Source organism: Phyllobates terribilis, unplaced genomic scaffold (genome assembly GCF_046119375.1).
Source record: "Phyllobates terribilis strain yellow unplaced genomic scaffold, ASM4611937v1 Scaffold_9__5_contigs__length_417890890, whole genome shotgun sequence".
Taxonomy (NCBI): domain Eukaryota; kingdom Metazoa; phylum Chordata; class Amphibia; order Anura; family Dendrobatidae; genus Phyllobates; species Phyllobates terribilis.
This window is the reverse complement of record NW_027362769.1, coordinates 387,079,480-387,100,665: the sequence shown is the minus strand read 5'-3', so window position 1 is coordinate 387,100,665 and position 21,186 is coordinate 387,079,480. Positions and strand designations below refer to the sequence as shown.

Here is a 21,186-nt window from a genome sequence, read left to right as displayed (position 1 = left end):
AAAGAAAAAAAAAAAGGAAAAAAAATCAGTGCTATGTGCTGTCGTAAATACGACAGGTGACGTAAAGCAGAGTAGGCTAGGGAGGGGGAGAGGAGCTGGGAAAGTTAAAGCAAGATTCTAGGATAGGCGGAACAAATTGTATTATTGGTATATGGTTAGTAACCTGTGGAGATCTGAAAATACTTAAGTGAGTTGTGGAAAGCGATAAATCAAAGCAAGAGAGTTCACATATATGTCAAAAGTTCATTGTCCTCAAAATGGAGTCTCTAGGAGATGTGATATCCCCAGTTGTCCTTTAAATTTATATAACAACACATGAATATATGATATCCCCAAATGCCCATTCATTTTGTATAAAAGCTCATGAATCCATGTGATACATTTAATCCTGTTTTGAATGTGTCAAAGGTTGTTATCAGTTTGTATTCCCAAATTCTTCTCTCTCTCCGAGATTTGAAGTTGCTTTTTAAGATGAGCAGATTCATATCTGTTAAACTGTGGTCAGGGCTGGAAAAGTGCTTTGCTACAGGTAGGTGCATACGCTTTTCTTTTATTGTGTGGCGATGAGAATTCATTCTTGTTCTGAATTTCTGCCCAGTCTCCCCTATGTACATGCCATCTGTTGGACATTTGGTACATATAATTAAATACACCACATTGCTTGTGATGCACCTGAAGTTACCTGGGATCTTGTAGTCCTGATCTGTCCCAGGAATCTTTATCTTGTCAGTTGTCATTATAGACGGACAGGTTTTGCACCTGTTCTGGTTGCAGGGAAAGATTCCTGTAACTGCTGGAGAGGACAGGGCGCTTCTGACAATGATGCTTTTTAGATTCGGAAGTTGTCTAAAACACAAGAGTGGGGCATCCGGAAATATTGATTTTAGTCGGGCATCTTTTTGTAGGAGTGGTTGCAGTTTCCGTGCAGCTCCTCTTAGCACCTCCAGACTAGGATTGTAGGTGACTACGAGAGGAACCCGGTTGTTGTCTTCTCTAGTTTTGTAAAGTAGGAGATGATTCCTTGATATTCTGGTGGCTCTTGTAATCTGGTTTTCAATTGCTCTTGGATGGTAGCCCTGGTTCAAAAAAGTCTTTCTGAGGTCCTGAAGGTGATTGTCTCTTAGGGATTATCTGCAGTGGAAACATATTAATGAGACTGATTTGATTCCGAACTACATTGAGGATCTATTATTGTCTTCAATCCTAAACGGATTGTATCATCAACCAAATTTATGCCCATATGTATAAATAATATATTGTTTATCAGCTTCTCCGCAGGTGATAATCACAGGTAAAATAGTTGTGGTGAATGCAGAGAGTGTCCTGCGCTGCTCCGTCACTGGATTCTACCCGGTGGACATTGATATTAAATGGTTCAGGGGCTCAGAGACGCTGAGCAATACTACAGAGGATCCGCCCCTGAGGAACCAAGATGGACTCTACAGTGTGAACAGCACCGTGACAATCGTACCTACTGAGGAGGACAGAGAGCAGAACTTCTCATGCAGAGTCCACCATGAATCTCTACTGGAACCTCACCAGGAGACATTTCATCTTGTTTATGGAGGTAAAGAAATATAATGAAAAAACTGACCTGGAATGGAGATTGATCTTACATTAGTGTTTACAGTGACTTTGACAATTTATTTTGTAGTACAGTAAAATAATTCCATGTATATATGAGAAAAAATAAATAACACAAAAAAAATGAAATTAGTTCATAAAATTAATCGACAAAACTGAAATATAAAAAAAAAAGAAAAATATGAATGTACTACACTGCCGATTAACTTCACACACACAACTTTTCCTAAGACGGTTACATATGATAAAAACTACAGAAAAATTAATATATTCCAAAACACACAAGTTACAAACATAAAAAGTGTTCTGGGGAACGTCTGGTGAGAAAAAGAAGCTGCACAGCACCAACCGATCAATATGAGCTGCACTACAATGAAGCAGATCCTTCTTATGGGCGGCACGGTGGCTCAGTGGAGTTTGCAAGGAGTTTGTATGTTCTCCTTGAGTTTGCGTGGGTTTCCTCCGGGTTCTCCGGTTTCCTCCCACACTCCAAAGACATACTGATAGGAAATTTAGATTGTAAGCCTCAATGGGGACAGTGATGATAATGTATGTAAAGCGCTGCGGAATATGTTAGCGCTATATAAAAATAAAGATTATTATTATTTATTATTCTTAGCTCACATTTCTGTTTCTTCCTAATTCACTAACAACTTTGTCTCCCTGTTACGATACAGTAAAGTTGCTCCGGTCACTGGTCACGGTTCTGACAGTTTATACTACACTTATCATTACTCTCCCTAATTCCTGTTAGTTACTTGAATCTGTGGTGAGGCTTCAGTAATTACAATTATCGATATCTTATCTCTCTATCGGTCTCTTTATCTCTTAAATTCATCAGCTGGAATCAGCAGGGAGAGAGTAACGGGCTGCAGTAATTCATAACATAATATTAAGCTAAAATAGTATATAGCCTACGAGTTAATGAAGATAGCAAACAAGAGAGTAGCCATGACTTACAGATAGGGAGACGGTTAAGTGGAATTTATAAGATAAGCTTCAAAATGAAAACTTTCATTACATATTATACATGTACACCAGTCTATAAAAAAACCTACTATGAAGGTTCAGCCTAAAAATCTTCTAAACTATAATGTCCTGATAAAACAACTTTATCAATTTACTTTTCTTTGCAGCCGTCCCATCTATTCACATCCTTCCTCACACATTTATAAAGAATGTAGAACAGCCATTGGTCTGCCTCGTGTCCGGGTTTTACCCAGAATCCATTGTGGTGAATTGGTTTTTGGATGCGTCGCCTATGGAGAAAACCAAAGTAAAGAGAATAAACAGCTCAGCGGTGGAAGCCGTCCTTCATTTCTTACCTACGGAGGAGACCTGGGGCACGGAGGTCTCCTGTGTGGTGGAACACGATACCCTGCTCCGGCCGCAGGCGAAGAGCCTGACCGTACTTGGGAAAGGTGAGAACAAACCTGATATTTTTGTATTCTATATTATCTTCTGACTACGTGTCGTCGAAAGCAGCGTGAACAGGTCCGATTACTTTCCTGAGTTACTGTTACCAGGGGAGGCGATGCAGTTATTCTGTGAGATTATGACATTACAAGGAAGAATTTACAGTTCTCATAATCATCTTAATCAAGGAAACTTCATTAAAATTATGTGACATGCCACTGACTGGGCTCCAGAACAAAATGATTACCAAGGTGCCCAAGAATTTCCAAATGGCTACAGATCTTTCCAGCTTTGTCACCACTTGTGAGTTGCCCCGCCAGCCTGCAGCTACTGTAAGAAGAGGCCAATATGTAGAGCGGCCGCCTCTCTCGCCTTTGTGCCTCCACTCCTTTGTCCTGACTTCTTGGCGACATAGAGGAGAGCAGGAGAATATAACTCACAGCTCCATTACAGCCTGGGAGACATACCTGGAGAAGGATTGGGCCCCCACAACAGTGGGTCATAACAGCTGGACTCTGACCTGTATCGACCCCTGGGCGGGTCAGGTGGTCACCGGCGACAACATGTGACCCTGTTACAAAAGCCTGGTGTGACCTGCACATAATATCTAATTTTACTACATTGGTGACCAGGAGCACTGCATAGGTGGGCTATTATACATGTGCCGTGAAACTATGAGCATCCTCCGGGAATAAGCCGGGTAGAGAACACCACGCTAAACTGCACATGCCCAGGAGATGGGGAGACGGCGGGGGCAAGCATGTAGGGTATACATGTCAAACTCTAGCCCATGGGCCATATCTGGCCCGCAGGGTGATTATATTTGGCCCGCGACACCAGAACTACCACCCTTATGTGGGGTCATTATTCTGTATGTAGAACTTCGTGGGGCCCATTATACTGTTTACTGGTTGGCCCTCGCCTTTGTCCAAGTTTTCCATTTTGGCCCTCTGTGTGTTTGACGTCCCTGGTGTAGAGCATTTTTATAAACCAATCCCCCTGATGCCTCCTTATCTGCTTTGTGCCTAAGATAGGTCTGGTAGGTAGCAGAAGATGTGGCATCAGAACACGGAGGGTGACACCAGGCGCTGATAAAATGGATTATATTAGTAGCAATTTAATATATCAATTTAATAATGTTCCAATTATTATACAAGTATTACACTTTGGAGACTAAACATTTCCTTTTGCTTCTTCATCTGTTCTCATTTGGTTTTCTTGTTTCAGATCTGACGCGTAATTATTTCCTTGCAATCGCTGCCGCAATACTGTCGGTGCTATTAGGAGCTGGGACCATTTTATTTTATGTGTCCAGATACAGACAGAGACGTAAGTGATTAACCTTACTTTCTAATGTTAGTGGATTCTGACTCTTGATCCAGACATTTAGTATCAGCCATTAGTGAGAGTCATTATTGTAGAAATCCCGTCTTTTCTGTGCAACCTGATCAAAAACGAAAAATGAGGAGCGGCTCCTCTCTCCTTCGCCCTCCTCCCTTCTGTGTAGGACAGTATCTGAAAATCTGTATTTATTGAAGAAAGATTTTACCTGTGAATTGACATTATTGAGAATGAAATATTAATCCAGGAGGAGAAAGAAGCCGATTTCTCTAATAAGATTTATTACAAAGTTTCTTCATGTGAAATATTCATCAATGAACGGAAAAAAAAATGACGTGGACACACGATGTAATAATGGCTGCAGAGTGGACTGAAACATTTCTGATGTCTTTTTTTATTTTGTCTTTCTGTTGTGGAGGTATTAGCAATGAAAATATGTCACCTAATAAGTTAACTTTAACTACGGCCAAGAAAGATGGATAGAAAGAAAGACAGAAAGAAAGAAAGAGAGAGAAAGAAAGAGGGAGAGATAGAAAGAGAAAGAAATAGAGAAAGAAAAAAGAAAGAGAAAAAGGTAAAGAAAGGGAGAAAAAGAAAAAAAAGAGAAAGAAAGGGAGAAAAAGAAATAGAAAAAAGAAGAGAAAGAAGCAAAAAAATAGAAGAAAGAAAGGAAGTAAAGAAAGAGAAAGAAAGAGGGAGAGATAGAAAGAGAAAGAAGCAAAGAAATAGAGAAAGAAAAAAGAAAGAGAAAAAGGTAAAGAAAGGGAGAAAAAGAAAAAAAAGAGAAAGAAAGGGAGAAAAAGAAATAGAAAAAAGAAGAGAAAGAAGCAAAAAAATAGAAGAAAGAAAGGAAGTAAAGAAAGAGAAAGAAGGAAAGAAGAAAATGAAAGAAGTAAAGGGAGAAAAAAAGAGTGAAAGGGAGAATAAGAAAGAAAAAAGAAAGAAAAAGAAAGAAACAATATAAAGAGAGAAAGAAGAAAGGAAGGGAAGAGAAGAAAAGAGAGAAAAGAAAAAAAAAGGAAAGAAAGAAGGAAAGAAAGGGAGAATAAGAAAGAAAGAGAAAAAGAAAGACAAGAAAGAAGGAAGGAAGGAAAGACAGAAAGAAGAGGCCGCCTTCAGGCTGCACAATGGGTATTATTGTTCCTTTACTCTTTTTATGTATCTTTATTATAAAATGTTTTTCCAATGAAATTACAATACAATTAACCTTGATGTTTCACAATTATCAATTTGCTGCAAATTACCAAAACAATGTTCTCTCGCTTGCTTTTCTTTTTCTCTGGCTAAAATAAACTGGCAAAAAAGATTATCAGGTCCTTTGGCCATGTGTTAATGTAGAAATGGAGCAAATACTACATCCCAGCTCCGTCTTCTCCTCACACCTGCCATAACTAGGAATGTCACTTGTTGTTCCAGGTCATCCGAAGCCAAGAAATATCACCCCCTCCGCAGACGGCAGCTTCAGTCTGAATGTGGATCATTTCTATCCAGATAACATCTCCATATCTTGGGAAATCTTTCAGCCTCCATCTAGTAAAAACCCTCAGACCCTGCAATCTACAGATCTCATGGAGGAAAACCAGGATGGCACCTTTAATGTGATCAGCACCACAGAAAGTCTCAGAGGGAAAGTCGATGAAAGTGAGAAATATTCCCTGCGAGCTGCGGTGACACACAAAAACCTAAAGCATCCGTCCTACAGAGAATGGAGTAATGAGAACAAGGACAACACGTGTAAGTGATTTGTAGAAGCCATATATAAATGAAATATACAGCAAATGTCCTGTAACCTTTTAACAATCACTGCTATGTACTGCAGACAAAGCAAACTTATAATTCGCACTCAAAGAAAACGCTGCAAAAATGCCATGAAAATGCTGCAAAACAAGTATTTTGAACTTATTTTTTACTGACAAGGAAGCAGGTTTTGGCTGCAGAAAATTACTTTTCTGAGCCTACAAATAGACTAAGGCCACGGCCCCACTATCAGTATTTGGTCAGTATTCAGTCAGTATTTTTATCAGGAGTGGGAGCCAAAACCAGGTGAGGAACAATCAGTGAAAAGGTATGATAGAAACAAGTCACCAATTCTGTATTTATCACCCACTCCTGAGAAAAAATACTGACCGAATACTGACCAAATACTGATAGTGGGGCCGTGACCTTACAATCTGCCATGGCTAACAAAATCTCAATCGGTTTTCTTTTTTCAAATAACTAGAAGGTGACCTGACATGACAATAAGGAGATACATGTAATACATCATCTCGGTGAAACATAATATCTCTTGTAGATAAAGTAGAACGACTGATAATTCCCACTCCTCGTTATTCACAGCTCGGCCAAAGTTTCTTGGCCCTCGAATTTATCTACAAAGTTTTACATCAGAAGCTGGAAACTAACTAGGAAGGTTAAGGGGCTTGTCTCATAGTCATAAAGGATTAAAATTGTAATGTACTTGTAAAAACAACCAAGTTTGCAACTTTCTGATTAGAAATCCTCTCCGCTCTCAAGAGTGGAAGGATTTTTAATTCCTCAGGTTATGGCTCAATGTCTCGAGTTTCTGCCTACTTTTGCAGTGGTCAGTCTCCTATGCTCGCTGTGTGTTATGCCGTCTGCACATCTGTAGCGCCCCGAGGGTTCGGCCGCTGCAGGGGTATTGCACCTCAGTCCAGAGGTGTGATATTCCACTCCCGGGTAAGGATGGAGTATGGACCAGGGCTCAGTTAGCTGCATACAGCACACACACCCCATTTCCGAGGGACAGCTCTACGGTGCTCCCACTAGACAGAAGTGCAGGCACGACCGACTATGTCCCTGCCTGGAGTGGGGAGGGGGGGTGGAACACCCAGTACTGTAGGGACAGATAGGGGTTGGTTCCTGAGCGTAGATAGGAGCTCATTGGTTGCTGGTCACCTGGGCTCATGGCTAGAGGGAGGTATAAAAGGTGGGCACCATCTTAGAACAGTGTTCAGTCTGTGAGCAGAGGAGAGCTGACAGGGAGCAGCAGCTCAGGCTGAGTGCTGCTCCACAGGCAGGCCTAGAGAAGAGGCCGGAGCCTGAGAGGAGAAGGAGAAGTGGGCCTGGAGAAGAGGCCAAGGGAAGGAGGAGAAGACAGAACAGGAAAGAAGGAGAAGAGAGAGAGAAACAGAAGGGCTCAGGAACAAGAAGGTGGAAGGGACCCTAAGAACCCACGAGAATCCAGGGTGAAGGGTCAGGCAGATTAAGGGTACCGGATCCCAAGTTGGTGGAGGAGAAACTACCCTCAGCCAAAGACCGGTCGTCGTGATCATTTATTGGTGCGACACCTCATCAAACCTGCTAGGAAGGCACCATATAGGACAGCGGAGGACGGGGCCCACGTTTACCCGCACAAGTCCGCGGCAGCTGGACAAAAGTGGGTCACTGGTGAGGCAGGCCAGAGAAAGGATTAAAGGGGGTCCTGTGCCATGCTCCAGAACTGCCTGGGAGTTGACCGAGCCCCACACCTGGTGGACGCAGCACGGCTCGGGCAGTCATTCCCTGCAGAAGTGACTTGGATATTAACCGTGAGTAAAGACCCTGGACTGCAGTACGTTGTCTGTGTGCTTTTTCGCTCCTCCGGCACTACCGGTACTGGGACTCTCCCCACCATCACTCCCACCATCTACTACACTGCCCTGGGGCCGCACTCTTCCCGTGGGGAGTCACACCATCCCAGCTGCACACACCATCGGCCCCAGCGGACTGCCTTGCAGCGGCGGTTCCTAATAACCGCAATCCACGGGTGGCGTAGTCAGACATAATCAATAGCACATAACGGACTACCACTAGCCTGACCACCCTGAGCCACGGAACCGGGTTGCCACTACTACTCCCATCGTTCCCTATTGCCCGGATCCGAGTGCCCCACGGCCCAGGGGGCGAGTCAGCTTTGGCGTAGTCGGCAGGATTACGTGCCCGCTAAAAACGGGTACTGCGCGCCTGAAGAGAAAGAAACTGTTTTATTGAAAATTGACTGTGCTGAAAATGGCGCCCGCCCTAGAAGAATGAGCGCCATAATGTGCGCGCCAAAAGACCACAGGAGGCCGCCTCCCATCGTGGGCCAGGTCCCAGAACGGCGCCAAAGAAGGAGCCCGCCCCCAACAGCCATGAGCACGGCTGTGGAGATGTCCATCAAGGTGGGGGGGCTGCCCCTGAAAGGGATTGTCACCAAGTTGCCCCGGGACCACCCCCAATGGGGGTGGGAAGAGAAGAAAACTGTGGGGCAGGGCGCGGTCTGGACCAGTCTCACCAGGCCGCACCCAGAGATAGAGACAGGAACCAGCTCCAGCGCCCTGGCGCGTGGCCTGCTGCAGGCCGAATCCCCATGCAGCTTCACGGAGCTGCTAGCGCAACTCCCCAAAGAAGACCCAGAGTTCATGCGGACTGCGCTGGAGGAGCTGGACCGGAGAATGGTCCGGGCACAGCGGGATGTCATCGCCGGGTGGAAGGAGGAGGTGGCCCAGCCGGCCGTGACCCAGCCGCTAGAGACACTGCCAGCACCCGACAGCGCGCCTGCCTCTGAGGACGGTGCAGGAGGAGTGAAGGCCGAAGACAGCGTCACGGAGGGAGCCACGAGGACCGAGGCAAGTTCCATGGACGTTACCACCCCAGGCCCAGCAGCCGCAAGCCTGCCCCAGCCTCCTGCCGCAGAACCCGAAGCCCCACTCACCGCACCTGTTGCCGCGCCGTCACTGCTCCCAGCTAGGCCTCAAGTGGCGAGCGCCGCGGCCACGCCCCACCCGGCGCCACGCCCCTTGACCCCGGGCGCCGTAAAGAGAGACGCGTCACCGGCCCGGCCGCAAGGCCTGAACTCCCCAGGCGCCTCCCAACCACGTGCGCCCCCAGTCCTGAAGCCACCACCCCTTGGGACTGACCTATACCCTGGTGACGTGGTCACCTTCACCCAACACGAGGGCGCAAAAGGACCGTACGCCCTCCATGTCCATCGACTTACAGAGGAGGAACTGCAGCACTATGGCTATGAGGAGAGCCAAGAGGACTCGGACGGGTCTGGAGATCACCAAGAGGAGGAAGGAGCATATGAAGGACACCGCTACTAGTAAGTAGCCACGTAAATGTGTACATAGTTACCCGTCAGGGTACAGAGAACTGTTTACTGTCATGGAACTGTGTGCAAGTTAACCCCCTACATCCCCCAACAGGCTGAGGACTGTGAGCAGCCATTTCCCTTCCCAAAACCGGCCGAGGACTGGGAACGGCCAATCCCCTGTAAATAGTTGCGCTTCCTAAAGCGCCCCCTACTGGTTTTATAAAAAGACTACCACGTCTACCTTGGGACAGCAAGTCCCTCATGTTTACAAGTTTGCCAAGGTTCCTGCACTTAAAAGAAGAATGCACACCTGGTCGCAAGTTGCACCGCCGCCAGGATTCAAGAATGTGTTTTTGAAAATGTTTTTCTTGTAAATGTTTTATATGAAAAAGTTTTATATGCTGCTAGGTGATAATACAAATGTTTTATATAATGTTTATATGTCAAAAGAGTTCCAGAAGTATTAGTAACGTGTTTTATAATAGTGTAACAAGAAAAGAGAAGTGTGTCCCATAAAGGGAATTGAACAATGTCGTCCGTTTCTAAATGTAAAAAGTTTTAAAAAGTTTTGCATGTCCTGTAATCAACTGTTTTTGCTCTTTTCCAGCCCGAGGACGTGCTGTGGTTTACCAGGGGGGAATGTAGCGCCCCGAGGGTTCGGCCGCTACAGGGGTATTGCACCTCAGTCCAGAGGTGTGATATTCCACTCCCGGGTAAGGATGGAGTATGGACCAGGGCTCAGTTAGCTGCATACAGCACACACACCCCATTTCCGAGGGACAGCTCAACGGTGCTCCCACTAGACAGAAGTGCAGGCACGACCGACTATGTCCCTGCCTGGAGTGGGGAGGGGGGGTGGAACACCCAGTGCTGTAGGGTCAGATAGGGGTTGGTTCCTGAGTGTAGATAGGAGCTCATTGGTTGCTGGTCACCTGGGCTCATGGTTAGAGGGAGGTATAAAAGGTGGGCACCATCTTAGAACAGTGTTCAGTCTGTGAGGAGAGGAGAGCTGACAGGGAGCAGCAGCTCAGGCTGAGTGCTGCTCCACAGGCAGGCCTAGAGAAGAGGCCGGAGCCTGAGAGGAGAAGGAGAAGTGGGCCTGGAGAAGAGGCCAAGGGAAGGAGGAGAAGACAGAACAGGAAAGAAGGAGAAGAGAGAGAGAAACAGAAGGGCTCAGGAACAAGAAGGTGGAAGGGACCCTAAGAACCCACGAGAATCCAGGGTGAAGGGTCAGGCAGATTAAGGGTACCGGATCCCAAGTTGGTGGAGGAGAAACTACCCTCAGCCAAAGACCGGTCGTCGTGATCATTTATTGGTGCGACACCTCATCAAACCTGCTAGGAAGGCACCATATAGGACAGCGGAGGACGGGGCCCACGTTTACCCGCACAAGTCCGCGGCAGCTGGACAAAAGTGGGTCACTGGTGAGGCAGGCCAGAGAAAGGATTAAAGGGGGTCCTGTGCCATGCTCCTGAGCTGCCTGGGAGTTGACCGAGCCCCACACCTGGTGGACGCAGCACGGCTCGGGCAGTCATTCCCTGCAGAAGTGACTTGGATATTAACCGTGAGTAAAGACCCTGGACTGCAGTACGTTGTCTGTGTGCTTTTTCGCTCCTCCGGCACTACCGGTACTGGGACTCTCCCCACCATCACTCCCACCATCTACTACACTGCCCTGGGGCCGCACTCTTCCCGTGGAGAGTCACACCATCCCAGCTGCACACACCATCGGCCCCAGCGGACTGCCTTGCAGCGGCGGTTCCTAATAACCGCAATCCACGGGTGGCGTAGTCGGACATAATCAATAGCACATAACGGACTACCACTGGCCTGACCACCCTGAGCCACGGAACCGGGTTGCCACTACTACTCCCATCATTCCCTATTGCCCGGATCCGAGTGCCCCACGGCCCAGGGGGCGAGTCACATCTGAAGATGGCCGGATCCAGTGATGCTCCACAGTTCCTCCTCTCTTCCAATGCTACGGCCCAAACTGTCAGTCTTGTGGAGCGCACCATCCCCGGGCAAGCAAAACAGCCCTGAGGCCAGGTTGCCATGTGCTCTTGAAGAATAAGGATTAGAACTTCCCATTAATGTACTGAATGCTATAAAAAGTTTAGCACAAACCACCTGGTCACCGAGTGCTAGGATTTATTAGGATGTTGCTCTGTACTGAATTTTGGACCTCATACTAGCAGGATATTGGATTTCATAACAATGGGATGATAATAGGTGAAGATTATCTTTTATGCCGCCTTTGCGGCCAAACTCAGTTTCCACTTTTGCTTGATTTCAGCCATACTGTGACAGAGACTCGGGCTTTCGATAGGAAAATCATATCATACACATTCTGCGCATAAACATGAGATTTTGGGGCCGGCGGACTAATCTTATGCTTCATCTTCCTGTAGGTTTTCTGTCTCCTCCAGAACTGGGGGAAATACTGGCACCGAGTCTGATGCTGAGCAGCCCGGCACAGCTCCAGTGCACAATCTCTCGCTTCTACCCCGATGATCTCACTGTGAAATGGATTAAGAAAGTGAAGGACAACGAGGAAACAATTGAGACGTGTGAGAAATACAAGATGACGCTCCACAGATCCCAGCAGCAGCGAGACAAGACATTTACATGTACGGCGGGTCTGACGCTCACCCCATCACTGGAGGACCAAGGCTCAGAGATCATCTGCAGAGTTACACATCCCGGCCTGGAGCGGCCGGCGGAGAGGAGTACGGGGCAGTTAGAAGTGAGGGGTAAGTCCAGGAGTGGGTGTAATCCTGCCCCCGAGTAACATCCTCTACAGCACCGGCACCCCCTAATCCCCTAATCCTCCAGGGCTGAAAGTAATCTGCAGTCATTGATCTTGCAAAAAAAATGTGGATTTTTAGAATTGGTATATATTTTCAAATAATTTTTAAGGGCCTAAATTCAGACTCTGCATTTAATAAAAGGAATAACAATCTCTGTATTACAGATATATTCTCTGTGTCTCTTTTTCAGTAAAACCAACATGTGACCGTCCCATCCAGCTCTCCATCACAGACTCCGGAGATGTGACAGCAGATTTATCGCTCCTAAACTTTTATCCCAAAGACATAATGATCACATGGAGCTACGGCCGATCCCAGGAGAAGAAGGCACCGGAGGAGAAAGCCACCGGAAACCTTGATGGCACCTTCTCTATTATTGCAAAGTGTAACATCCCGGAGGAAATCTTTAACCAAACAGATTGTAAAATAAAAGTGACCTGGAAACATGAAACCATGGACAAGGCGGAAAGCAGAGAGATGGGTGTGAGGCATGAAGGTGAGACGAGGAACCAATGTAACTCCTTGCACAGACATACACTTGCAGAACGAGAGTTGTTCTCCTCTCTGACACAGTCATTATGTATTTGTATGCAGAGAAAGGCAATGACAGAACCTCCTGCAGCTCTCTCGATTTTCACGAGGAAAATCTAATTCAAACATAGGTTTCTGCATTCATTTCTAGTCCCATATATACATATACAGTGTGTGATAATAATTTTCTATTTCTATCATTGACATTTTCTAGATTATCCGTGGTGTCCAAGAATTGTGGACCTGACTCCTCTGATTCTGCAATTGGGCAAACAGACCACAGTCACCTGCAAAATATCAAAGTATTTCCCAAATAACTTGATAGTGACCTGGTGCAATAAGACGGGGGGCTCTATAATAAATTGTGAGCGTGACACCTACAAGATGGCATGTACACCAGAGAGATCAGCGGATAACTCCTACTCCTGCTCGGCCTCCTTATCCTTCACAGCCACATCACAGCCCGAGGACCTGGAATTTATCTGTAAAGTCTCACACCCCAGCCTAAAGGATCCGCTAGAGCGAAGCACAGGGAAAGCCATGATGAGGGGTGAGTGGGGCATTTTTTATTAATTTTTATTTGGTTGAAAACAAGTTTATATTATAAATAAAGACAAAAAAAACAATTAAAGAAGCACTCAGCTCCTCCTCCGCCCATCAAAGTTTTTGTCCTCTTAATATATTGCAGTCGTCATATTATATAGCACTGTGAACTTACAATTGCTCATTTTGCCTTTCTACCCCGCTAATTCTTCTCTTTTCTATTTTTGCTCATTTTGCTTTTCTACACGGTTATTTTTTCTCTTTTCTTTGCTCTATGTAGAAACAAGAAGTCATCCCCCTCTTCAACCCCTGACCCACCTGCTCCGCTCCTCCCTCCTGCCAGGGACTTTTACACTGACTTCCTGTTTCTACATACAGCTATGGTGGATTCGACTCGTCTGGATTAAATCATGTCATGTGATGTCATAGACCTAATGGAAAAGAGAAAAATTAACGGTAGAAAGGCAAAATGAGCAATTGTAAGTGCACAGTGCTATATAATATGATGACTGCAATGCATTGAGAGGATAAAAATTTTGATGGGAGGAGGAGGGCTTCTTCAAGGGCAGCATTTCTCAAAAGTGACTAAAAGAAAAACTGTTTTTGTTACCCATAGCAATCAATCACAGCACAGCTTTCATTTTGCCAGAGCATTTTATGAAAAGAAATCTGTGCTGTGATTGATTGATTTGGGTAACAAAGACAGTTTTTCTTTTAGTCACTTTTGAGAAATGTGGCCCTTAATGTTCACTCGTGGAGTTATATCCATTGCTCCATTGAATCATACACCTTAGTCATAATTTGGAATGAACTACAGTCGTATGTCAGGCGCTGCCTCCACCAGTCGTTTTTGTTCACATTAGTAGGAGCCAATTTCTGAACATACCTATTCAACTGAAGATTTATCTTCCAAGCTGATTTGGCAACTTTTACTGTACGTCAATAGTTACTAAGACTTACTGTATATGTTGTAGGGCTTTGTACTCACTGAGCCGCGTTGGAGGTAGGCACAGGTTCACACAGTGATGCAGTCCGCGGGTTCAAACAAACTGGTGGTATATTTAGGCTGTGTGCCCACGATGCATTTTCCAAGTGTTTATGCTGCGGAATTTCCACAGCGTAAACGCTTGGGAAACGCTTGGTAAACTTTCCCCCATGGTCTCCAATGCAATTCCGCACTTTCAATGCCCATGCTGTGGATTTTTCCGCAGCGTTTATGCTGCGCTCAAAAATCCGCAGCATGTCCATTAATTTTGCGGAAGCGCTGCATTTTCGCCGCCATTGACTTGCATTAGAACGCGCCAATACCGCAAGACTGCATCTGTACTTGTGTAATTGGCGCGTTCTAATGTGCGGATGGTACCCGGGTGTAGAGGAGAGGAGAGTCTCATCCACACCCAGGTACCATTAAAAAAGCTGTAAAAAAAAGAATAAAATAAAAAATAAAGATTATATTCACCTTCTGACGGCCCCCGGTCTCCTTCTCTGTGCTGGCTGCCGACAGATCGCGCAGGACTGAAGGACCTGCGGTGACGTCACAGTCATGTGACGGCAGGTCTTTCAGTACAGCGTACTGCGCTTTGTCAGCAGCCAGTACAGGAGCGCAGCAAGACAGCGCGGGTCATCGGAGGGTAAGTATAGGTTTATTTTTTTATTTTTAACCATTCTCTCGGGTCACACTATATAAATCCATGCCGTTTGCATGAATTTATATAGTGTGACATAGTTGTCAAGTACTTTCCAAGTGATGCTAAAATCGCTTGGAAAGCGCTTGACACCTGCATGGGGAAATGCCAGTGAAGAATGCATGTACAATCCGCATGCGTTTTTTTCTGCCAGGGAGATGCAGAAACGCTCAGGAAAAAATCCTGAGCATTTCTGCATCGTGGGCACATAGCCTTAGTGTCCATACACCAGTGTGGAAACAAAAGTAACAGCCTTTTCCTGGCACAAAAAGGAATAACAGAACAAAGCTCAAAATAACAAGTCCATGCAGCATGGCCTCAGCCGTTTAAACAAAGTGCTTTTCTCTGCCTCCTGCAGAGTCTGAGAAGCACATGCAAGGTCTGCTCACCTTGCCCAACACACAGACAGACTGAGACCGGGGCAGCTGTCTTAAATCAGCCTTCCAAGACCTGGACTGGAGGTAAGTGAGCAGCTGGTCTCCCCCAGCTCTTTCAGCTGCTCATAAAACCCGGCCCTGTAATCCGGGCCCATTAAATTCCTCTCAGCACTATGTGTGCTGGAGCCTGCTTCTCCGGGTCCTACATCACTGAAGCTTGGCACTTCGGGGACACATACCTCCCGTCAGCGACCTGTCCGGCAGCCACCTTACATACCCCTCCCCTCTGCCCAAACCCGGCGGGCTTGGCACCTTCTGTCACCATACAATAAACCCTTGACAAGGCATCAGCATTCCCATGTTGTTTCCCAGGCCTATGCTCTACCTGGAAACTAAAATCTTGTAGAGCCAGGAACGACCTAGTCACTCTGGCATTGTTCCCCTTCTTTTCTCGCATCCACCTCAGTGGGGCATGGTCTGACATGAACCTGAACCTTCTACCTAGGAGGTAATACCTCAGAGTGTCTAACGCCCACTTAATGGCCAAACATTCTTTTTCTACAATGCAGTCATTCTTCTCACAAGTGGAGAGCTTCCGACTGAGGTATATTACAGGGTGTTCTTCTACGTTAATCTCCTGGGACAAGACTGCTCCCAGCCCGACATCCGATGCATCCGTCTGAACCACAAACTCCTTGGAGAAGTTGGGCGCCACCAAGACTGGCTGTTTACAGAGGACCAGTTTCAATTTCTGGAAGGCCGCTTCTGCTTCCGGGGACCAATTGGCCATAGCTGACTTCGTCCCTTTCAGAAGATCCGTCAGCAGGGCTGCTATCAGGGCAAAGTTAGGGACAAATCTTCGATTGTAGCCCACAATGCCTAGAAACGTCCTGACCTGCTTCTTCAAGAGGGGCTGTGGCCAGTTCAAGATCGCCTCGACCTTATTTATTTGTGGTTTCATTTCCCCTCTACCAACCACGTACCCTAGGTACTTGGTTTCCTCCATCCCCATGGCACATTTCTTTGGGTTGATAGTAAAGCCCGCCTTCCCTAGGGCATCAAGTATGACTTGAACTTTGTCCAGATGACTTTCCCAGTCCTGGCTGAATATGACGATGTCATATAGGTAGGCCGCAGCATACTTTTTGTGGGGTGCTAAGATCCGGTCCATGGCTCTCTGGAAGGTGGCCGGAGCTCCCTGCAACCCAAACGGCATCCTGACGTATTGATAACATCCGTCTGGCGTCGAGAAGGCTGTCTTCTCCGTGGCCTCTTTGGACAGGGAATTTGCCAATATCCTTTGGTGAGGTCCAGAGTGGTGATGTACCGATCGAGTCCTTGCCTTTCGATAAGCTCATCTACCCTAGGCATTGGGTAGGCGTCGAACTTCGAGACCTTATTCAGCTTCCTATAGTCGTTGCAAAACCGCCATTCCCCATCTGGTCTCGGCACTAAGACTATAGGACTGGACCATCCACTTTTGGACTCTTCAATGACTCCCAGGTTAAGCATCCGCCACACTTCTTTTGAGATCACCTCTCTGCGGGCCTCGGGGATCCGGTATGGTTTTAGATTGACACAAACATGCGGCTCTGTGAGAACCTCATGCTCTATGACCTGAGTGAGTCCAGACAACTCCGAAAACAGGTCTTTATTTCGCTGTAGCAAATCTTTGCACTGTTGTTTTTGGGCACGTGACAGTGACTCTGCCACCTTGACCTCTTTCACATCGGCCTCAGCCTCAGCCACTAAACAGGGAGCTTCCACGGGCTCTCTATCTTGCCATGGCTTAATCAAGTTAACATGGCAAATTTGGTAGGGCTTCCTCTTCCCCGGTTGGTGAATTTTATAGTTGACTTCCCCCACTTTCTCTACCACTTCATAGGGGCCCTGCCACTTGGCCATGAACTTGATTGCACTAGCACAAGCACTCGATCTCCTGGGTTGAATTGTCTCACCCGGACCGACCTATTATACACCCTGGACTGTGCCTCTTGTGCCTTGAGGAGGTCCTCCCTCACAATGGGCATCACGTGGGCAATCCTGTCTTGGGCAACGTGCTCCACCACGCTCCTATAGGGAGTGGTCTCAGCTTCCCAGGACTCTTTCGCCATATCCAGGAGTCCTCAAGGGTGTCTTCCATAGAGTAGTTCAAACGGGGAGAAACCTGTGGAAGCTTGGGGAACTTCCCTGATGGCGTACAACAGATAGGGAAGCAGACAGTCCCAGTCTTGGCCATCCTTTTCCACTGCTTTCCTCAACATTGCTTTCAAGGTTTTGTTAAACCTCTCAACCAGTTCGTCCGGATACCGTGTAGCATAATCTAATACCACCAAGACATACTGATGCCCTAGGGCGGACTTGACCAGAGGCCCCACTAGATCCATTGCTATGCGTTCGAATGGAACCTTAATGACGGGTGGGGGCACTAGGGGACTGCAGAAGTGGGCCACTGGGGAGGTTATCTGGCATGTGGGGCAGGAACGACAATAACTATTTATTTCTCTATAGCAACCTGGCCAGTAGAATATCTGGAGGATCCGTTCCTGAGTTTTGTCTGCACTCATGTGACCACCCAACACATGAGAATGAGCCATGTCTAACACCCTGCGTCTATAGGGCCCTGGCACCAGCAACTGTTCTATTACCTCACCCCTTGGCTTGGTTACTCTGTACAGCAAATCCCCATTCACAGCAAAATGAGGGAACCGAGTGTCAGCCCACGGATCCTGAGGCACTCCATTTAACACAGTTACATTTTCAAAGGCCCCTTTCTTTCCACAGTGTGGCACCCCCCTACATCTTTTCCCTCATTTCTGTTTATCGGCCTACCCGTTCTCTACGCTCCGCAAGCGACTTTCGACTAACATCCGCACTAATCCGTACCTCCCACTCCTGGCTTCAAGACTTCTCCCGAGCTGCACCTATTCTTTGGAATGATCTACCCCAAGAAATTAGGATGAACCACAACTTACACAGTTTTAGGCGCTCCCTAAAAACACACCTGTTTAGGGCGGCCTATCACCTTCCCTAATCGAAGTCATTTCATCTTCTTATAGCCCATCCCTTATTTCTCTAAACATAAGTCTCCACCGAACCCAAAAGCACTACAGATACTGGCTGGTGATGCGCTCATGCAGCCTTTATCTATCCCTCATCCCCTCAAGATGGCTGGACCATTCTTGTAAATAAGCCATTGTACTTTGTGTCACCCCCACCTCATTGTAGATTGTAAGCTCTTACGAGCAGGGTCGTCATTATTTTTGCTGTAATTATTGTATTATCTTTAGCTATGTTACTTATGACTGTTGTATATGAACCTGTGAATTGTTAAGCGCTGCGGAATATGTTGGCGCTATATAAATAAAGATTATTATTATTATTATTATTAGATCCCTGAGTTGGGCAGTTCCAAAGTTTCCCTTGGACACCTCCCAGCTCAGGGATATTGGCCTCAGGGGATGTTGCCTCATCCTCATAGCCCACAAACACACACATGGGAAACTCATCTACCATGTTCTGCGGATAAGTTTCCTTAGGAGCGATGTGGCTGTCGTCCGAGCAACCAGGTGTTCCCGCTTTCCCCCACATTTCCCAGAATAATGCAAAGTCACGTCCAATTATTATGGGATGCAATAGGTCCTTAACGACTGCCACTTCATGATATGTGGTGCCACAGTCCGTGTTTGCATCCACCTGGGCCACAGGATAGTTTTTAACGTCCCCATGGATACACCGGACACCCACCACCTTCCCAGGAACCAGTCGATGAGGGAGTGTGGCCCTTATCAGGGTCACTAAACTACCTGAGTCCATTAGTCCAGAGACTTGTATTCCGTTTATTGACACTGAGCATACCTGAGGGCCCTCGCCATGTTGAGGAACTGCGCTGCAGGTGGGGTAGGCAAAATAGGAGCAAAGCCGGCCCATGTTGCCGTCCATTGGCTCAGAGTTTATGGGACACTGGGCGGCAATATAGCCAGGGGTATGACATCTCCAACACACTATATTATGGGGTGGGACCTTGGGCAGCAACTCAGACCCCTCCTGAGCTCTAGGACACCCCCAGGTGTCTCTCTAGCTCCCTTCTTTTGGGTGTCCGCCGCCTTTTGGGAACCCCAGTATTGAGAGGCTACGACCCCTTGTTTTCCCAGCGGACTCTCAACCGCCTGGTATCTTTCCACCAACCCCACCAAGTCATCGGCATTATGGGGATCTCTCTGACCAACCCAGGATTTCACCGACTTCAGGAGAGAGTGTATAAACCTGTCTATGACGACCTTCTCCACCATATGTGCTGGGGAGGAACATTCAGGTTGCAACCACTTTTGGACCAGGTGTAGGAGGTCGAACATCTGGGAACGGGAAGGTTTGTCTCTGAAATAGGCCCAGTGGTGCACTCGTTGCGCCCTGACAGTCAGAGTCACTCCCAAGCGTGCCAAAATCTCAGTTTTCAACTTAGTGTACTCTTTTGCGTCCTGCAAGGCCAAGTCATAATAGGCCTTCTGCGGCTCGCCTGTCAAATATGGCGCCAGTACCTACGCCCACTGCTCTAAAGACAATTTCTCCCGCTGTGCCACCCTCTCAAAGACGTCAGGAACGCCTCAACGTCATCACCCGGGGTCATCTTTTGTAATGCTCTTCTTACCGTCTTATTGACGTGTGAGTTATCACCTGGATCTGGGGATGTGGCGGTCGTCCTGCCACGGATCTGCTCTGCCAAGATCTCCATTTGTCTTTGCTGCTGTTGGAACTGCTGCATCAGAAGTTTATTTGTTTCCTGCTGCTGTATGTTCTGCTGGCTCTGCAGGTACTGCTGTTCGAACTGCGCATGCTGAGCCTGCTGTTGCTGCTGCTGTTGCTGGTGCTGCGCCTGCTGTGCCTGCAACAGATGTTTAAGCACGTCCTCCATTTTGTCCGGCGACACTTGCTGGCTTATGGCCGACTTCACCCAGGACATATACGTCTTCTTGTAGCAGTCACACTGCCGCTTGGGATCTGTGCCCGTGCTTCTAGCACCAATTGTAGGGATTTGTACTCACTGAGCCGCGTTGGAGGTAGGCACAGGTTCCCACAGTGATGCAGTCCGCGGGTTTAAACAAACTGGTGGTTTATTTAGTGTCCATACACCAGTGTGGAAACAAAAGTAACTGTTATGATCTGCAACATGTACTAAGGAAAGATATGGGAAAACTGTCCCTACAGTAAAACTAAGCTGAATCCCTACGATGTAGCGGGCTGCCTGTTCCTAGCGATCAGACCCGCCTTAGTCCTCGGCTAGTCTGAACGAAGACCTGAAGCATAAGGGGAGGGGTCCCTAAAATAACTAAGGACTGGGACAAAAATGGGACACCTCCTAAACAAAGAAGTTGTTGCAGAACAGAAAAAGACAAACAGACAAAAAAAGTACTAGAGGTCCCAGAAGGACCAAAAGAACTGACAGAGAAGGCACAGAAGCACCTGGCTAGAGAAACAGTCAAACACTGAAGTCCAGCACAGACAAAAGGGCGGAGTTGGAATATAAAGGCAGATGGTCACGTGACCGCAAAACACAAGATGGAAAAAAGCAAACAGGAGGGTTCTAACAGTACCCCCTCTTTTATGAGGATCCTCCAGATCCTCCAGGCCTATCCGGAAACTTCTTGTGGAAAGCTTTAACAAGCCTAGGAGCAGAGACATCATCCGTCCTTACCCAGGAGTTGTCTTAGGGACAAAACCCTTCCAGGAGACAAGATACTATAATCTCCCTCTATGCCATCTAGAATTCAAGATACGAGAAATTTCATATTCGCAGTCTTCCACCACAGGAAGAACTGTGACAGTGG

At 46.9% G+C, this 21,186-nt stretch overlaps 1 protein-coding gene across 1 annotated transcript in view; it reads left to right on the top strand.

Moving 5' to 3' along the window:
* The window catches only part of LOC141162484 (uncharacterized), an 86,599-nt gene that overhangs the window by 7,396 nt on the left and 58,017 nt on the right, over nt 1-21,186 (top strand). The window contains exons 3-9 of the mRNA XM_073648651.1: nt 1,268-1,567; nt 2,721-3,005; nt 4,228-4,329; nt 5,758-6,075; nt 11,827-12,168; nt 12,416-12,721; nt 12,971-13,306. Of these exons, the coding sequence (XP_073504752.1) occupies nt 1,268-1,567; nt 2,721-3,005; nt 4,228-4,329; nt 5,758-6,075; nt 11,827-12,168; nt 12,416-12,721; nt 12,971-13,306 (1,989 nt within the window). The remainder of the gene's footprint in view (nt 1-1,267; nt 1,568-2,720; nt 3,006-4,227; nt 4,330-5,757; nt 6,076-11,826; nt 12,169-12,415; nt 12,722-12,970; nt 13,307-21,186) is intronic.